General features: G+C 36.8%; 1 protein-coding gene across 13 annotated transcripts in view; it reads right to left on the bottom strand.

The window, feature by feature from the left end:
* Nucleotides 1-18,655, bottom strand: part of CCDC158 (coiled-coil domain containing 158) — a 121,240-nt gene that overhangs the window by 88,577 nt on the left and 14,008 nt on the right. For all 13 annotated transcript variants that reach the window (XM_074274372.1, XM_074274381.1, XM_074274380.1 and 10 more), the window contains 2 exons: nt 1,892-2,112; nt 929-1,038 (listed from right to left, as the gene is read on the bottom strand). In XM_074274372.1, coding sequence (XP_074130473.1) covers nt 929-1,038; nt 1,892-2,112 — 331 coding nt within the window. The remainder of the gene's footprint in view (nt 1-928; nt 1,039-1,891; nt 2,113-18,655) is intronic.

The raw sequence follows: 18,655 nt of genomic DNA, 5'->3' as shown, positions 1-18,655 counted from the left end.
TTTTTGGTATGGTCTCACCTTACCTTTGTCTAGCCTCAGCTTCCTCATCTGTAAAACAAAGGCTCTAGTAATCTGTAACCTCAACATTTTCTTCCAGTAATAAATCTATCAGGCTAATCTTTAAGGCGATTCCTGATCTAAATTCTAAGGGCCCTCAATACATTCTAAGTATTCCCTAAATTATCCCATAAGAGCCTTTTCACAAAGATGAGAAGAATATACTCAATTCAACAGCAAGTCCTGGATTAGGAAATCAAGATACAGGATTCAGATGGCATCTGGTGCTCCCTACTTACCAAACTAAAAAATTGCTAAGAGTAGAAGCATAAATATCTTCCAGGAAGGTACTAATATTAAATGCTGTACTAGGTTGCCTCTCTGTCAACAAGATCAGAGATTCAAATATATTAAGACAACTACTACAAAAGTGAAAGTATTGAATATCTTGATTATTTACACAAAGTATCATTTAACACCTAAACAACAATCTTTCATAGCAGAATATTGTATTAAATCATTGTAGAGCAACAGAATCTAATGTTAGAATGGAACATAGAAATATCCTCGTCCAATCTCCTAAGCAACACGGGGTATAGAGTAATAGGCTCAGAAATTAGGAAATTCACACCTGGCTTCAGATACTTCCCAAGTGTGTAATCATAAAGAAGTCATGACCTCTGTCTCAGTTTCCATTTCCCTATATAGAGGACAGCAAGAATATCTCTCACACCTGATAGTAGTGATGATCAAGGGAAATCAGTAATTTTTGTTTTGAAATTTTCATAGTACACTACAAAAGCAGTAACAGACAAGGAACCTCAGTGTAGCTTGGAACAAGGTCACCCAGCTAGTGAGCTATCACCACCATCTCTAATGTTTGTGATCCTGAGAGTATGAAACGCTAGCCACACTCACTGGAGTAACCAACCTGATATCAGCCAAGGCATCTCTCTCCATCTGCATCTCTTGAAGCTTTGTCTGCAAGTCAATTACTGACTGCCTCAGATGGAATTTCTGTTTTTCATGAAGCTCAGCACTCTGAAAGGTTGTAAAGACAATCCCCACATATAATAGTTTATTTTACACTCATTTTCATTGCTCTAGGTACAGAAACTAACATTCCTATACACTAATGTCTCATTACCTAACACAATCTCCCAGGTCTGAAGTCGTCACATTTTAGGTATCACAGATTATGTGGTCTGTAGCTCTCTGAGTGAGGTCTGCTAGCACAAGGAAAGTCTTATAAGCAGCATTTCATGATGTCATTCATTTATACTGTGCCCAAACTCCACTATAAAACACAGATGGATCCATACGGTGTCTGAACTTGACATCCTGCTGTGATGTCACCCATTCCTGATCATGCAGCTCTTGGGCAGCTGCACCCATAGGTTTTCACACACCAACTAACAAGATTGTTTAATTGTCTCCAACTGTGCTGAGCATTTTTTCTTTATCACTATGGAATCTGATATTCTAAACCCAAACTTACCTGCTACTCTAACACACATAGTACTATGTTGTTTCAGTACATTATTTGAATTGATTCCTAGTTTATTCTTATCAAAAACTCTTAAGAATTTGAGTTTTTGGGAAAAGTTTGAATATGCCAGAAAGAGCAGAAGGTCCATTCATTCTTATGACTAAAGTTATGAGTGGTCTTATAAGGAATGTCAGAAGCACTATATCTTAAGTGATATGTTTCTTATCTATATTCTTACTCAGGATGATTTTGAATAATTTTCAGCAACCTAATTCTGTTCAATGGAAAATCAAGCACATGGGAAGTGATATGATGAATAGGGCTATAATTTCTTTTCTCCACCTTTCTTTTCTCACACTAAGTTCTCTTGAACATCAGAATGCCTTGGAAGGTAAAAGAACTCACTTCATTCAGTCTTCTCTGTAAGTCTTTCACTTGATGTGAGTACTCTTCTAAAACCCGTTCAATATGTTCCTTTCCAGGGTAAGGAATAAGTTTTCGCTGGCTTTCAAGTTCCATTTCATACTTAGTGAATAAAGAATTCTGTGCTTGACTCACAGGTGCAGAAGGGTTTTCATTCACTGCACCACGAAGACAAGCTGACACTAAAAATGGACTGGTAGAACCTGGAAAACAAGAGAACGGTCACTGCGCACTTTTCATCTCTCACTAGTTTCAGGCAACTTCCAGATGAGGCTACCAGAGGAGCAGAGAGCCCATACCCCCTCAGAGGCTGTCTGGCCTTGCTGCAGAAGGACTTAAATTCTGTTGAGGCAGAAGGCTATGTTCACGTTTCCAGTTCCAGTGGGTCCCTGCTGTCTGGCAAGCCATTATCCCTGGCACAGGGGCTTTTGGCACGTCCATGTGACTCTTGTCCAGTCCTCATCCCTCCTCCTCAGACCCACTTCACCCATTCTACTATACCTTTAGAAATCAGACTTTAATTACATTCTAGATTTTTTGACCAGCGTTTCTACTCATTTTAATGAAAATTTGGCTCTCTCCAAGGATACCCCAGGATGGGGTAACAAAACAGTTTATTTTCTGTAGAGAGCTAGAATTCTGAGAATTCAGATAATAATCAACAAAGTTGCTTAACAAGTATTTTCAACCAATCTGAAATGGGTCCCTGTATCCTTTTCAACCACAGTCTTACCACAGACCCCAATATGCCTCAAACTAGTCAGGGTCAATGACTTAGTAAAGGCAAAAGAGAAATCCGCATGCTTAATAGGCTAATTGCATTTTAACCAAGATACCCTGTAGGAGGAGTTTTCTGTCATCTTTGAACATAGAATGCATGACAAGAGAGGGGTGATATACAGAGGAGGGCAGAGAGAGAAATACTGTCAGTCAGCAGAATACTGACCAATCGGAACAACTGCAAGGAGACGATGGCACACAGGAGAGTTTGATTAATATAAGCACACTCCCTTCTGTACCAGCGGGCACTCCGCTACCAAAAGAATGTGTCCACTTCCTGCAAGAGCACAAGAAATGCTTGTTTACTCACTGCGGAAATTTTCTAATGTTTTGGGGGGCCTCAGATTATTGATCAAGTTCATAACCACATGGGGGCTCCTCCAGAATCCCAAACCCAGAGGGTTGGCTCAGGTTGTGGAGGTACGAAAAAGCCATTTCCAGCAGTTCTCACTTCCTACTTCAGGCTATCCCCTGTGATTAGAAGCCCAGAACTTTCAGTCAGCATTAGGAATAATAAAGAGACTGAACAGAGAAGCGAGAAAGATCTGGACAGAACATGCAAACAGAGATCTCAAGCAAGGCAATAAAGCAGTTTAATATGGCTTTGATGGTCGGGGGTATATCCTAGTGTGAGAGAGGTGGGACTTCTTGGTAAGCCTAAGATGGGGAATAAGAGCTCAAAGAGAAAGAGGGAAGAACCCCCAGAGGTCTTCAATGACCATTGGGGAGGATGCTAACAAATTGGGAAGAGAGTTCATGAACTAGAGGGTAAGGGGAAGAAGAAAATCGTTAAAATCAATGTCTTGGTGAATGCAGTTTGGCTGAAGGCAGGCATCCCTGTGGGAGCAAGACCTGTAAAAAATTCAGAAAAAAACGAAGTCTTTAATTGGGGATCCAATAAGATTGGCTAAACAGATAGATCAGTTCCTAGGACCAGTTTTCCATATCCGAGCTGAACTAATATCCAAGCTGAACTAATATCCAGTCTAAACTTACTGTTACTGGAGAGGAAAAAGGAAGGATTAGGAAGCAGCCATGGGAACTTGGGAACTGAGGCATCTTCCTAGTCCAGGAATGATAACTATGGAAAGGAAATTCCCCAATTAGGGGTCCAAGTAGGACAATAACAATGGTTCACAGAAAGGACATACAAGACATCAAGGACTTCATAGTGGAAGGTATTAAAGGCTCAGTCCCAAAGTTATAGAATATCCATAAGGCATTTGAGGTAAATCAGGAAAAAAAAAAAAAAAAAATGAGTCACCTTCACAGTTCCTAGCAAGAATGAAGGAAAGGATGAGAAAATATTCAAGACTAGATCCACATGATCCAGTAGCACAGGGTATGTTGAAAGTAAATTTTGTGATCAAAGCATGGCCAGACATTAATAAGAAATTACAGAAATTAAATAGATGGAATAAGAAATCATTGGAAGAATTGCTCAGAGAAGCCCTGAAATTGAGACCCTCAGTCCTAGCTCAGTAGCAGAATAGATCTGTGAGGCAGCCTCTAGTCATAACAAGAAGGCAAATTCTCAGCCTGGGAAACCAGCATATGTGTGTGTGTGTGTGTGTGTGTGTGTGTGTGTGTGTGTGTGTGTGTGTATGAAAGAGAGAGAGAGAGAGAGAGAGAGAGAGAGAGAGAGAGAGAGAGAGAGAGAGAGAGCGTGCGCAGGTAGGGTATCAAGCACAAGGGGGCCCCATGATCAAACACAAGGGGGCCCCATGATCAAACCCAAGGTTTAGAAAGTAGCACAAGCAGCTTGGGATACCTCTGTACCTCAAAAGCAGAACTCGATCTTAAAAGCCACAAAATAGGAATAAAAGAAAGAAAATGAGCAAGAAACAGAAAAGAATCTTAACCACAAAAAGCTACTTTGTGACAGGGAAGACCAAAATATCAACTCAGAAGAGAACAAAATGCTCACATACAAAATCTCAAAGGTGATATGAATTGTTCTTAAGCTCAAAGGGGCTTCTTGGTAGTATTCACAAAGGATTTAAAAGGCAAATAAGAAAGGCAGAAAAAAAATTGGGAAAAGAAATGGAAGGTATGCAACAAAGAGTCAACAGCTTGGAAAAAAGGACAAAAATTGACTAAGGAAAACAATTTCTTAAACACAATCGGCTAAATGCAAAAAGGGAAGGAAAGAAGGAAGAGAGAAAGGGAAGGAGAGAGGAAAGGAGGAAGGGAGGGAGAGAGAGAGGGAGGGAGGAAGAAAGAAAACACTATCTTGAAAAGTAGAATTAATCAAATGGAAAAGATACAAAAGCCAACTGAAGAAAATCATATATTAAAAACTAGAACTGGACAAATGGAAGCTAATAATTCTATGAGTCATCAAGAATCAAGGAAACTAAAAAGAATGGAAAAATGGAAGAAAATGTAAAATACCTCACCGAAAAAGCAGCTGATCAGGAAAGACAATTTTAAGATTATTGGTCTACCTGAAGACTATGATCAAAAAAAGAGCCTGGATAGCATTCTTCAAGAAATCATTAAAGAGAGGGCAGCTAGGTGGCGCAGTGGACAGAGCACCAGCCCTGATCTCAGACACTTAACACTTCCTAGCTGTGTGACTGTGTGTGCAAGTCACTTAACCCCAGCCTCAGAAAAGAAATTATTAAAGAAACTGCCCTGATATACCAAAGGACAAAATGGCCTTTGAAAGAATCCATCAAAATGTTGGAAGGGATGTGGGAAAACTGGGATACTAATACATTGCTGGTGGAGTTGTGAAAGAATCCAGCCATTCTGGAGAGCAAGCTGGAATTATGCCCCAAAAGTTATCAAACTGTGCATACCCTTTGATCCAGCATTGCTGCTATTGGGCTTATATCCCAAAGAAATACTGAGGAGGGGAAAGGAACCTGTATGTGCCAAAATGTTTGTAGCAGCCCTTTTCGTAGTGGCTAGAAACTGGAAGATGAATGGATGTCCATCAATTGGAGAATGGTTGGGTAAATTATGGTATATGAAGGTTATGGAATATTATTGCTCTGTAAGAAATGACCACCAGGAGGAATACAGAGAGGCTTGGAGAGACTTACATCAACTGATGCTGAGTAAAATGAATAGAACCAGAAGATCACTGTATACTTCAATGTTGTATGAAGATGTATTCTGATGGAAGTGGATATCTTCAACATAAAGAAGATCCAACTCACTTCCAGTTGATCAATGATGGACACAAACAATTAAACCCAGAGAAGGAACACTGGGAAGTGAATGTAAATTGTTAGCACTACTGTCTATCTACCCAGGTTATTTATAACTTCGGAATCTAATACTTAATGTGAAACAAGAAAATGGCATTTACACACATATATTGTATCTAGGTTATATTGTAACATGGGATTGCCTGTCATTAAGGGGAGGGAGTAGAAGGAGGGAGGGGATAATTTGGAAAAATGAATACAAGGGATAATGTTATTTAAAAAAATTACTCATGCATATATACTGTCAAAAAAAATTATAAATAAATTTTTTTAAAAAAGAAAGAATCTATCAATTACCTCCAAAAACACAAGGAAAAATCCCAAGAAACGTTTTTGCAAAACTCTAAAACTATAATCTCACATTTAAAATGCTGCAAGCTGCCATGGGAAAAAAAAAGAAAAAGAAAACAATTTAAATATCAAGGAGCCACAGTCAGGATTATCCAGGATTTGTCAAGCTTCTACAATAAAAGATCAGAAATTCTGGAATACCATACTTCAGAAGGCTAAGGACAAGGGATTACAACAAAGAATAAAGTAATTCTGAGTGAGACTGAGACCCAGTGAGACTGAGAATTATATTTCAGGGGAGGAAATGGATCTTCAATGAAGAAACTTTCAATCATTTCTCTTGAAAAGACCAGAACTAAACAGAAAATTTGATCTTCAAACACGGGACTCAAGAGAAGCATAGAATCAATAACCAAATTAAACAAAAACCATATGATCATCTCACTAGATGCAGAAAAAGCATTTGACAAAATCCAACATCCATTCCTACTAAAAACATTTGAGAGTATAGGATTAAATGGACTATTCCTTAAAATAGTCAGGAGCATATATTTAAAACCATCAGTAAACATTATATGTAATGGCGATAAACTGGAACCTTTCCCAGTAAGATCAGGAGTGAAACAAGGTTGCCCTCTATCACCATTACTATTCAATATTGTATTAGAAACACTAGCCTCTGCAAAAAGAGTTGAGAAAGAGATTAAAGGAATTAGAGTAGGTAATGAGAAAACCAAACTATCACTCTTTGCAGATGATATGATGGTATACTTACAGAACCCCGAAGATTCTGCTAAAAAGCTATTAGAAATAATTCATAACTTTAGCAAAGTTTCAGGATACAAAATAAATCCACATAAATTTTCAGCATTTTTATACATTACCAACAAAATCCAAAAGCAAGAGATATAAAGAGAAATTCCATTCAAAATAACTGTCAAAAGTATAAAATATTTGGGAATCTATCTACCAAAGGAAAGTCAGGAATTATATGAGCAAAATTACAAAACACTTGCCACAAAAATAAAGTCAGATTTAAATAATTGGGAAAATATTAAGTGCTCTTGGATAGGCCGAGTGAATATAATCAAGATGACAATACTCCCTAAACTAATCTATTTATTTAGTTCTATACCAATCAGACTCCCAAGAAACTATTTTAATGACCTAGAAAAAATAACAAAATTCATATAGAAGAATAAAAGGTCGAGAATTTCAAGGGAATTAATGAAAAAAAAAATCAAATGAAGGTGGCCTAGCTGTACCTGATCTAAAACTATATTATAAAGCAGCAATACCAAAATCATTTGGTATTGGCAAAAAATAGACTAGTTGATCAGTGGAATAGTTAGGTTCACAGGACAAGATAGTGAATAAATATAGCAATCTAGTGTTTGACAAACCCAAAGATCCCAACTTTGGGGATAAGAATTCATTATTTGACAAAAACTGCTGGGAAAACTGGAAATTAGTATGGCAGAAACTAGGCTTGGACCCACATTAACACCACATACTAGATAAGATCAAAATGGGTCCATGATTTAGGCATAAAGAACAAGATCACAAAAAAATTAAAGGAACATAGGATAGTTTACCTCTGAGACTTGTGGAAGAGGAAAGAATTTGTGACTAAAGGAGAACTAAAGATCATTATTGATCACAAAATAAAATTTAAAATTTTGATTACATCAAATTAAAAAGCTTTTGTACAAACAAAACAAACACAAACAAGATTAGAAGAGAAGTAACAAATTGGAAAAACATTTTTATAGTTAAAGGTTCTGATAAAGACCTCATCTCTAAAATATACAGAGAATTAACTCTAATTTATAAGAAATCAAGCCATTCTCCAATTGTTAAATAGTCAAAGGATATGAACAATTTTCAGATGAAGAAATTGAAACTATTTCCACTCATATGAAAGAGTGTTCCAAATCACTACTGATCAGAGAAATGCAAATTAAGACAACTCTAAGATACCACTACACACCTGTCAGATTGGCTAAGATGACAGGAACAAATAATGGTGAATGTTGGAGGGGATGTGGGAAAACAGGGACACTGATTATCAGTGGAGTTGTGAAAGAATCCAACCATTCTGGAGAGCAATCTGGAATTATGCCCAAAAAGTTATCAAACTATGCATACCCTTTGATCCAGCAGTGCTACTACTGGGCTTATATCCCAAAGAAATACTAAAGAAGGTGAAGGGACCTGTATGTGCCAAAATGTTTGTGGCAGCCCTTTTCATAGTGGCTAGAAACTGGAAAATGAACGGATGCCCATCAATTGGAGAATGGTTGGGTAAATTATGGTATATGAATGTTATGGAATATTATTGCTCTGTAAGAAATGACCAGCAGGATGAATACAGAGAGGCTTGGAGAGACTTACATGAACTGATGCTGAGTGAAATGAGCAGAACCAGGAGATCATTCTACACTTCAACAACAATCCTGTATGAGGATGTATTCTGAAGGAAGTGGATATCTTCAACAAAGAGAAGATCTAACTCAGATCCAATTGATCAATGATGAACAGAATCAGCTATACCCAGAGAAGGAACACTGGGAAATGAGTGTAAACTGTTTGCATTTTTGTTTCTCTTCCCAGGTTATTTTTACCTTCTGAATCCAATTCTTCCTTTGCAACAACAACAACAAAAAAAAAAAAAAAAAAAATCGGTTCTGCACACATATATTGTATCTAGGATATACTATAACATATTTAATATGTATGGGAATGCCTGCCATCTAGGGGAAGGGGTGGAGGGAAGAAGGGGAAAATTCAAAACAGAAGGGAGTGCAAGGGATAATGTTGTAAAAAATTACCCATGCATATGTACTGTCAAAAAAAATGTTATAAAAATTAATAAAAATAAAAGAGAAGCATAGAAAAGTAAACAGGAAAGAAAAAAAAACAACAACATTGTTTAAAAGGTTAAACTGTTCCACATCCCTAGATGGGAAATGATATTTGAAACTTTTGAGAATTTTATCTTTTATTAGGGCAGTTAGAGGGATATACATAGTCAGAGGATGTGGGTATAAATTGACTATGATATGATGAAATAAAAGAAAAAAAACATTAAAAGGGTGGAAAAGGATTATTCTGGGAGAAGAGGGAGATAAAATGGGTTAATTTAGATCACACTAAAGAGGCACAAAAGAACTATTACAATAAAGGGAAAGAAGGGAGGGGGATAAGTATTGTCTGAAGCTTAATCTCATCATGAACTATCATCATGCAACTAAAAAAACTAGAAAAAGAACAAAATAAAAACCCCCAATTAAATACCAAATTTAAAATTCTGAAAATAAAAGGAGAGATTAATAAAATGTCTGAAGCCATTAATCTTGGCTCAAAGAGGAAATAACTATTCATTTAGATGGGCATAGAAATTTATCTTACCATACAAGGAAGTAGGAGGAGAAAGGGAAAAGAAAAGGAAAAGACTGGATAGAAGAAGGGCAAAACATAGAAACAATCAATAATTCCATCCAAGAGAATGACAATAATGAGAGGTGACATACCTAAACTCATGGGATGGGGTCAAAACAATTTTTAGGGGAAATTTTACACCTCTAATTAGTTACATGAATAAAACAGAAAAAGAGGATATCAATGAATTGAGCATGAAACTAAAATAACTAGAAAAAACAAAGTAAAAACCCCCAATAAGTACCAAATTAAAAATTCTGAAAATCAAAAGAGATTAATAAAATTGAAAGAAAACTATTGAACTAAATAAAATTAAGAGTTGGTTTTTATAAAAAACAAAAAACAAAAAAAAAACCAAAATAAACAAGTCTTTGGTTTAATTTCATTAGAAAAAGTAAAGAAAAAATCCAAATTAGCAGCATCAAAAATGAAAAAGGTGAACTTACCACCAATGAAGAAATTAAAGCAATAATTAAGAGCTATTTATTTTGCCCAACTATATGCCAACAAATATGGCAATCTAATTGAAATGGATGAAATAAAACATTTGAATTTACCTGCCAAGATAAACCCACAAATTATATGAACAACAATTTTAAAAAAAAATACTTTTCATAGAAATAAAGTCAGATCTAAACAATTAGAAAAATATCAATTGCTCATGGGTAGGCTGAACTAATGTAATAAAATGACAATTTTACCTAAATTAATCTTCTTGGTCAGTGCCATAGTAATCAAACTCCCAAAAATTATTTTATAAAGGTAGAAAAAATAACAAAATTCATCTGGAAGAACAAAAAGGTCAAGAAAATCAAGAGACCAAATGTTTGCCTCTTGCCTTAAGGAGAATCTGTACCACTTGTAGAAGATATATGGAGTTATCACTATATAAGACATTATTTGGACTATCCTACTTAGGACTGTCAAAGGGGCTACCCACCTTTGAGATCAAAGATTTTGTGACACACATGTCCTGATAGTATCATTCTCTCTTTCAGATCTTAGATGGAGAAAACTACTCAACCAGAACTCACCTTTGGCATTTTCTCTACAGCCTTTCCAACCAAGAGACCGGGTGCTGATTAAAACCTAGAAGGAAACAAAGCTTCCTTCTAGCTGGTACCACCTGTTACGCCTGACTATGGAAACCACAACCTGAATTGCCAAGTAAGGTTGGACTTCACCAAGGTAAAATGAAGCAGGAGAAGTTGACTGTCCAGCCTGACCCTCTTGAAAGCTAGATCTTCTGTAAGCTAGAGGCTGCAGACTCAGTCTCAGGACTTGGAATCCTACTGTGAACTAAGGGGTATTTTTAGACTTTTTTTGTACAGAACTTCATGGGAAGAAGGAAGACAGCTTAAAAATCCTCAAAATGATTACATCTGAGGTACTGACTTTGATATTTGTGTTAGCAATATTGGTGTTTGGAATCTGTGGGATTATATTTTTATGCCTCCCTCTAGAGATACTCAAATTCAAAATGTGGCTGGGGCTCCTCATTATCTGAAGTTTAGGGATTGTGAGAGTGCAGGACAAATCTGTGGCTGAGTTAAGAGAAGAAAATAAAGGTTATGGTAATAGTACACTCTGGGAAAGGCTCTTCAAGTGGGTTAATTTGACAAAAACAGGAGACCGACAAATGCTTCAAGTAGATTCCTGTCAGATAATTGAATATGGAGAAATTGATAGCCAAAGGAAGATAGAAAGTGAACATGAATACCTTTGTCTGGATAACAAAGCAACCAAAACTCCAAATGTGGAGTATAGAGGGGCCCCCTTGTCCAGCTTGGGGATGATTTGTAGTGGATCACCCAGTATAGGAATTGAACTCAAAATAGTCAAGAAGGGCTCTCAACAGGAATTAAAAGATGACAATCTTTAGGGGTACAGCAGACCTGAAGTGAGGGAACCTAGAATGCAATCCCATGTATATCAGAATCAAAATGACAGACTGAAGTGTGAATAGGACCTTTAGAATAGGAATAGATGTTAATGGGAAAGATCTTCTGGGCAGATTTAGGATTCTGGGGTTTGAGGGAAGATTCTGGGAAGATGGTGGAGTAGATTGGTAAATTTCAAGTTCTCCAAATTTTCTCCACAAATAGAACAAATTTGCACCTCAAAGTGAATATAGACTGATGAAAAATTAAGACAATTTCAGGCAGAATGGGACCCTCCTGGTACAACCCAATAAGATCTGAAGAAGGAAGGACCTAGGCTGGGATTGACCCATGAGAAGTACAAACACCTCCTGGCTAGTTTTGAAGAAACACCAAGTGGGGACTCCTCAGGCTAGCTTGGTACGGCTAGAGTCTCAGCAATAACCACAGAAATTTTCATTTCCACATAAGACGAGTGCAGAAGTGGTGGGGCAGGGATGCTGCTGGCTGTGACTACTTGAAGGAAGAGGAAGCATTTGGTTTGGGAATCCTTGTCAGAGGTGGGAGCTAAAGGGAAGCTTGTAATAGCAAGGCAAGAAGTAAAAGTAAAGCCAAGTCAGAACTAGGACTAGGAAAGGGGTATGTGTGTGTATGTATGTGTATGTGTATGTGTATTTATTTTTCTTAACTACAACTTGTTTGGGAATGGTGGGTGGGATGAAAGGGTGAAAAAAAGAATAAAGCAAATAAGGTGGGCAGTAGAGAACCAAATAACAATTTATAAGGGAGTAAAGAAAAAATGAACATTTATGAATATACTTTCTTCTACTAATATATATACTTTCTTGATCTGGTAATTTATTGTTATATATTTTGAATCCTCCCTGATGTTCTACTGGGCACATGACAATATTTTCTCTTGTTTTGCTTTATTTTATTTTGTATTCCTTTTGTTTGTTTTCTTCTTATTCTATTTTTTCAAATTAAAAAAAGGGGAAAAAAGGATTCTGGGGTTTGATGCACCCCAAACCCATCCTCAATCTGGAGGCCAGATCATCAACTTTCCTAGGCCCAGTAAACCACCCATTGGAGAAATGCTAGATGTAAAAATCACTCCTATAAATGACCCCAAAGGTAGTAGAAACAACACTCAAAAGACAATAGAAATAGAGATTGAATATGGGGACACTAATACCTGGATGGAATAGTCAAATATATTGTTAGAAACTTAAATAAGAATGAATTATGCTTATGTTTCAGGTAGACCCCATTTCCCTTAGGACTTAAGATATGAGACTGAATTTAAATGCAGGGTGTGGCTATTCCCCAACAGCACTGTGAAAAATTGTACTACACTCTCCCTTCCATTTCCACCAGTCAAAGTAGGTACCAATAAGGATATTCCTACCATTATCTCTAGGATTGGCAATCATTCTGCCTGTCATTCAAGACAGTGAGGACTTTGGGACCAAAGCAGAATGCCCTCTGCACCCAGAAGTGGAATATGTCTGTAGATAGCAGTGACAACTTATAGAAAATGATTACCCCCAGGTTAGATTTATGGTGGCTCTGTGGGGAAAACACTCCAATCAACTCTCTCTCTAGACGGAACAGGTACTTGTGTACTGGTACAACTGGCTGTCCCATTCATCTTAGCATATCAGATCCCAGTGACCCACATGAGGATGGTCTAAGGAATGAGAGATGAAAAAGGGAAGTTGGAAGTCCCTATGGTTCATTTGATGACAGAATCTATTTAGATGCTATTGGAATTCCATATGGAATGTCCAATGAGTTCAAAGCAAGGAACCAAGGAACAGCAGGATTTGAGTCCCTCCTCTTTTGGTGGTCAACCATCAATAAGACTGTGGAATGGATCAACTATATCTAATAGAATCAACAAAGGTTGATGCAGTCAAGGGTATAACTAGTCAATTATATGCAACCAGCAGAATGGCTTGGGAAAATAGCTTAACATTATATATGATTTTAGTTTTGCAAGGTGGTATATGCAAAATGCTCTCAGAATGGTATATTTCACCAAATAATACTGCTTCTGATGGAACCATTACTAAAGCACTTTGAGGTTTAACTGTATTAGCCAAAGAATTAGCTGAGAATTCAGAAACAGAGAACCCAATGGGATTGGAAAGAAATAGCGATATCCATTCTAACCTCCCTAACAGTGGCAATTGGAATACTTATAGCAGTTGGGTTTTGTGTTATATCTTGTGTAAGGGGTTTGGTACAAAGATTGAAACATCAATAAGTAAGGTAACACCTTTTGGAATACAAGTACAAGATTCTGGGAATGTGAAGATGGTATCTAAGGAAACTTTCATCCTGAGATGATATGAAGGAAATTTGGAACCAAGTAAAGTAAAATGTGGAAACCAAATTCATATTAGAAGGGGGGAAATTATGATAGATGGGCCCCAGGATAAGAATAACAAAAATGTTTTCCAAAAAGAGCTAAAATTCTGAGAATTATATTTATTAGTAGTCAACAAAGTTGCTTAACAGGCAGATCCAACCAATCAGAAATTAATTCTTCTCAACCAACCACAGTCTTATCGCAGACCTTGATCCAGCTCAAACTAGTTGGGATCAATGAATTGGTATAAAGGCAAATGAGAATAAGCATAACAGGCTAATTGCTTTTAACCAATACACCCCAGAGGAGTAGTTTTCCACATCTTTGCATGTGGGATGCATGACAAAGGAGGGAGAACATATCTAGGAGGACATGAAGAAGGCAGAGAAGGAAATACTACTAGTTAGAAGAAAATTGACCAATTGAACTGGCAGGAGACCATGAAGCACATGGAAAGGGACTAATTAACATAAGCATACACTGGCTTCTGTACCAAAGAGCTCCTCAACCATAAGGACCCCTCTACTTCCTGCAGGAATGTAATAAATGCTCCTTCACTCACTTTTTCTTTTGGGGGGTTTTGGACCCTTGATCACATTTATGATAGATATCATGTATTTTACCTTCTCCATTGTTATTAACTTTTCCCATCCATTCATTCATTCAACAAGCAAGTAAGCATTTATTAAATGACAACTATTTTCCAGGTATTGTGTAAGCTCTGCCCTCAGAAACCATTAAATTCTACTGAGGGAAATGATGTGTATGCTGATAAATATAAAACATATACAAAATAAATACACATCAGGAGGAAGAGCACTACTATCCTGGGAAGCAGGGGATCAGAAAATAAATTTGTGGGGCCAAAAGGGATGATGACATAATCTTTACTTTCTTCTGCTGATTTGATGACTTCTCCACAATCCTTTAGCGGTCTCTTTTATGAACCATGAAATCTGCTTGCACTACCATCTCTCCATTCTTACTGCTAACATTTACTGACTTCCAGGTCATCCCTCTAACCTTCAAATAACTTCAGAATGCAACTGTTTTCCTCTCCATCTGTGTTCCCTACCATTATCTTCCAGAATGTGATGTTTCTATTAGCATCCCTCCCCAGGTTGACTATACAATTCATTACTTTCCTCAACTCCACTCTTTCCTCCTTCTTTAATCACACACTGACTTAATCACATTTAGGACTTCAATAGTTCTAGAATTAAGGCATCTCCAAGAACTAGAATTTTGAAATTCTACTCTTAATACAACCCCTTCTATCTCCCATTTTCTCTTATATGAAAATCTCTTCTTCACCTTTCACAAATTCCTAATTCTCCCCACTCCATCTCCCTTGCCTTCAAACATGGCTTTAGCTTTGACAGTTTAGTGTTTAATTACTATTCTAGAATTTCTTGTTCCCCAGACATGATTTGGACCCCTCCTATACATTCATAGAAAAGAATCTCAATTGGACCCTTAAAGCTGTTTGACAATCTTACTGTCTCCTTGTTAATTAGATCTTATTCTGGAGAGCCTCTAGCTTTCCTCTTTTAAGATTCATCCAAATATCTTAATGTCATAGCACTCCTCTCTCTCCTCAGGTCATAAATGAATCTCTACTACTTGCTGTATCTAGTCCTTCTCTCAGTTTTCTAGTTCTGCCTATCAATCTGACTGTAGTAATCATCCCCTCTCTCTCTCAGGTATCTTTAATCTTGTCCCTTATTAAGACATTCCATTTCTCAACCTACATTCATGTTCAGGCCTTCTCAAAGCTTAAAAATATAAAAAAATAAAGAGTTTCTTGCATTTTGACCCCAACAACTAGTAAATCTCTCTCCTCACCTTCACGGCTAAATTTCTTGAAAAATCTTATATTGGTTGCCTGTCAGTCTCTCTCTTTATCCATTTTCTCTGTAATCCCCTATAAGCAGGTATCCATCTTCCTACAGAAAGGATTCTAAGATTACAAATGACCTCCTAATTTATAAGTCCAATGGCTTTTCCCCAATTCTTATCTTCCTTGACTTCTCTGTAGCTTTTTCATTCATTTAAAAAAGCCTTTATAAGGCTCCTACTATATACCATACAATGAAGTTACAAAGACAAAGAGGAAGCATTCCCTGCCTTTGGGGAACTCAGAAGTTTTCAGGACTGTACTATTCTCTCTCCTTTCGAGGTCCTGAGTTACTCCCATAGTCTCCTAACACATCTCCCCATAATCACCCTCTTTTCTCTCCAATCTATACTTCATATTTCAGTAATGCCTGACTCTGTAACCCCATTTAAGGTTTTCTTGATAAAGATACTGAAGTGGTTTGCCATTTCCTTTTACAGCTCATTTAACAGATAAAGAAACTGACAGAGTTAAATAACTTGCTTGGGATCATACTCTGAAGCCAGATTTGAACTTAGGAAGATGAGTCTTTCTGGCTTCAAGTCTGGCACTCTATCCATCTATCACCCAAATGCCTCTAATTTTCTATATCCTGCTATGATAATTTTTCTTACTTAAGAGTTCTGGTCATTTCATTCCTCTGCTTAAAATTTCCAGTAACTTTTGAGAAAGTCCCCTACTGGGCATTCAAGGGTCTCTACAATAGGGTTTCTATTGATGGTTTAGGTTTTTTGCTATTTCTCTCATGTTATTTTCCTCCTCTGGGCACTCCAAATACCAATAAATACCTTCCTCCCCAAAACACCTCATGTGCTCTCAGTAACTAATAAATAATGTGTCCAGCTAGCCTTTTCCTTTCCCGAGGATGCCTTCTCCCCTCTCTCCCTTCTTGTTTTGAGGTTTCTGAAACTCCACATCCATCTGGGCAGCCATGTGATGTCTTTATTGGAAAGCCCTGAGGTCAACTAATTCACAAACATGGTTCCTCTCCAGAGTCCAATCTGGCCTCAGACAGCAGGTGTTCTTTACAATTCAACTCAAACCACCTTTCCCAAGAACCTTCTCCCGGGGCCTCTCTCCCTCCATGCCCCCATTTCTTACTTCACTCCACTCTGTTACTGCCGTGCAGCTCAGGGCACTGACTCTCTGGCCAAACCACTGCTGTAGCATGGAGTGTGTCTCATGTGCATCAAACAGCCTGAGGGCTTCCTAACAAAGACATGACATCACTGGTAAGATGGTTGTGTAGCTGTTTCAAAGACCTCAAAGCAACAAGATATATGCCAAATCATAATAATTAAAACACTGATAATCAAAGGAAAAGAGAAACAACCTCCATTTTTGTCCAGCCAAGGAGAAAAGAGAGGAAAAGGTTCATGAATTCTGAGCAAATGAGAACAAAGAAAAAGTGGTCTACAAATCAACTGTGTTCATTCCTACTAATAGACTTTTTAAAAGGCTGGTCCTCACATACTCTTAACTGGCAGAAACTAAAACTCTTTAGCCTCAGTGGTCTGCACTGGAGAAAAGAGGCCTGAGGACTGAAAGGGAGAGGAGCCAAATAATTGAGAAGTTTGATGCAAACTAATAAAATGGAAAAAAAAAAAGTGTATAAATGCAGCTCCCAAGCAGATGAATCAATAGTGAGACTCTTGAAGAAAAAAGGAAAAATGAATATTCTAGAAAAGTCCATAACGCAATAAAGTTTTATGCTTTAATGGAAATCAAACAAAAACTGCCAAAATAAAGGAGAACAAGACAATAAACACTACAAATTTCTCAGGCATAATGGAACAAGAAATTACAGAATTGTTAAAAAGAGAAATAACACTTTTTCAAATTTATTTTTGTTACATTTTGACTTCTGAGTTGTCTCCCTTTTTCCCTCCCAAACCTAACTTAGAAAAAGCCAACATTTGATATAAAATAAATATATGGAATCATGTAATACATACTTTCATATATCAATTATTTCTCTGAAGGTAGATAGAATTTTCCTTCTTAAGTCCTTCAGAGTTGATTTGAATGATCATATTACTCAAGAATAACTTAAGTCATTCACAATTACTCTTCAAACAATATTACTTTAATATATAAATATATATATATAGTTGTCTTGGTTCTGTGTGTTTCATTCTGTATTATTTCATTAATGTCTTTCCATGTTCTTTCTAAAACCAACCTGCTCATCTTTTCTTATAGCACAGTAATATTTTATCATAATCATATATCACAATTTGTTCAGCCATTCCCCAACTGATGGTACATTCCCTCAATTTCCATAAAGAAAGCTGCTATAAATATTTTAGAACACATGAGTTCATTTCTTCTTCCTTGATCACCTTGGAAAACAGATCTAATAATGGTATTATTGGATCAAAGGATATACATGGTTTTATAGCTCTTTGGGCAAATTTGAAATTTCTCTTCAAATGAAGAATCAAAATTAGCTCATAAATCAAAAATCTGAAAGAAAAAGCAATAAAAATAAAAGAGTAAATAACCTGAATACAAAACAGAGAAGATTCCAAACTAAGAGAGCCTCTGGGGGGAAAAAAAAAAAAAAAAAAAGATTTTAGAATCAAAAATACTGAGAAGTTGATGAACAGGAACAAATACAATTCAGAAAGAACATATATACTGAATACAAGGAAAGGTTATGGACCTCAAATACTGGGTGTATACAAAAAGTAGAAGGATCTTAAGTTTTCCACAAAAACAATTAAATTTTAAATGCCTTAAAATTAAATTGCAGGAAATCATACAAGCAAATTGCCCATTAGTTTAGAAAACAGCTAGTACTGATTGACAGAATACACAAACCACCAACAGACACAAAATTCCAAGGTCAAATGTAAATGAAGT

This window comes from Sminthopsis crassicaudata, chromosome 6, assembly GCF_048593235.1.
Source record: "Sminthopsis crassicaudata isolate SCR6 chromosome 6, ASM4859323v1, whole genome shotgun sequence".
Lineage (NCBI taxonomy): Eukaryota > Metazoa > Chordata > Mammalia > Dasyuromorphia > Dasyuridae > Sminthopsis > Sminthopsis crassicaudata.
This window is presented reverse-complemented; position numbering and strand designations above follow the sequence as displayed.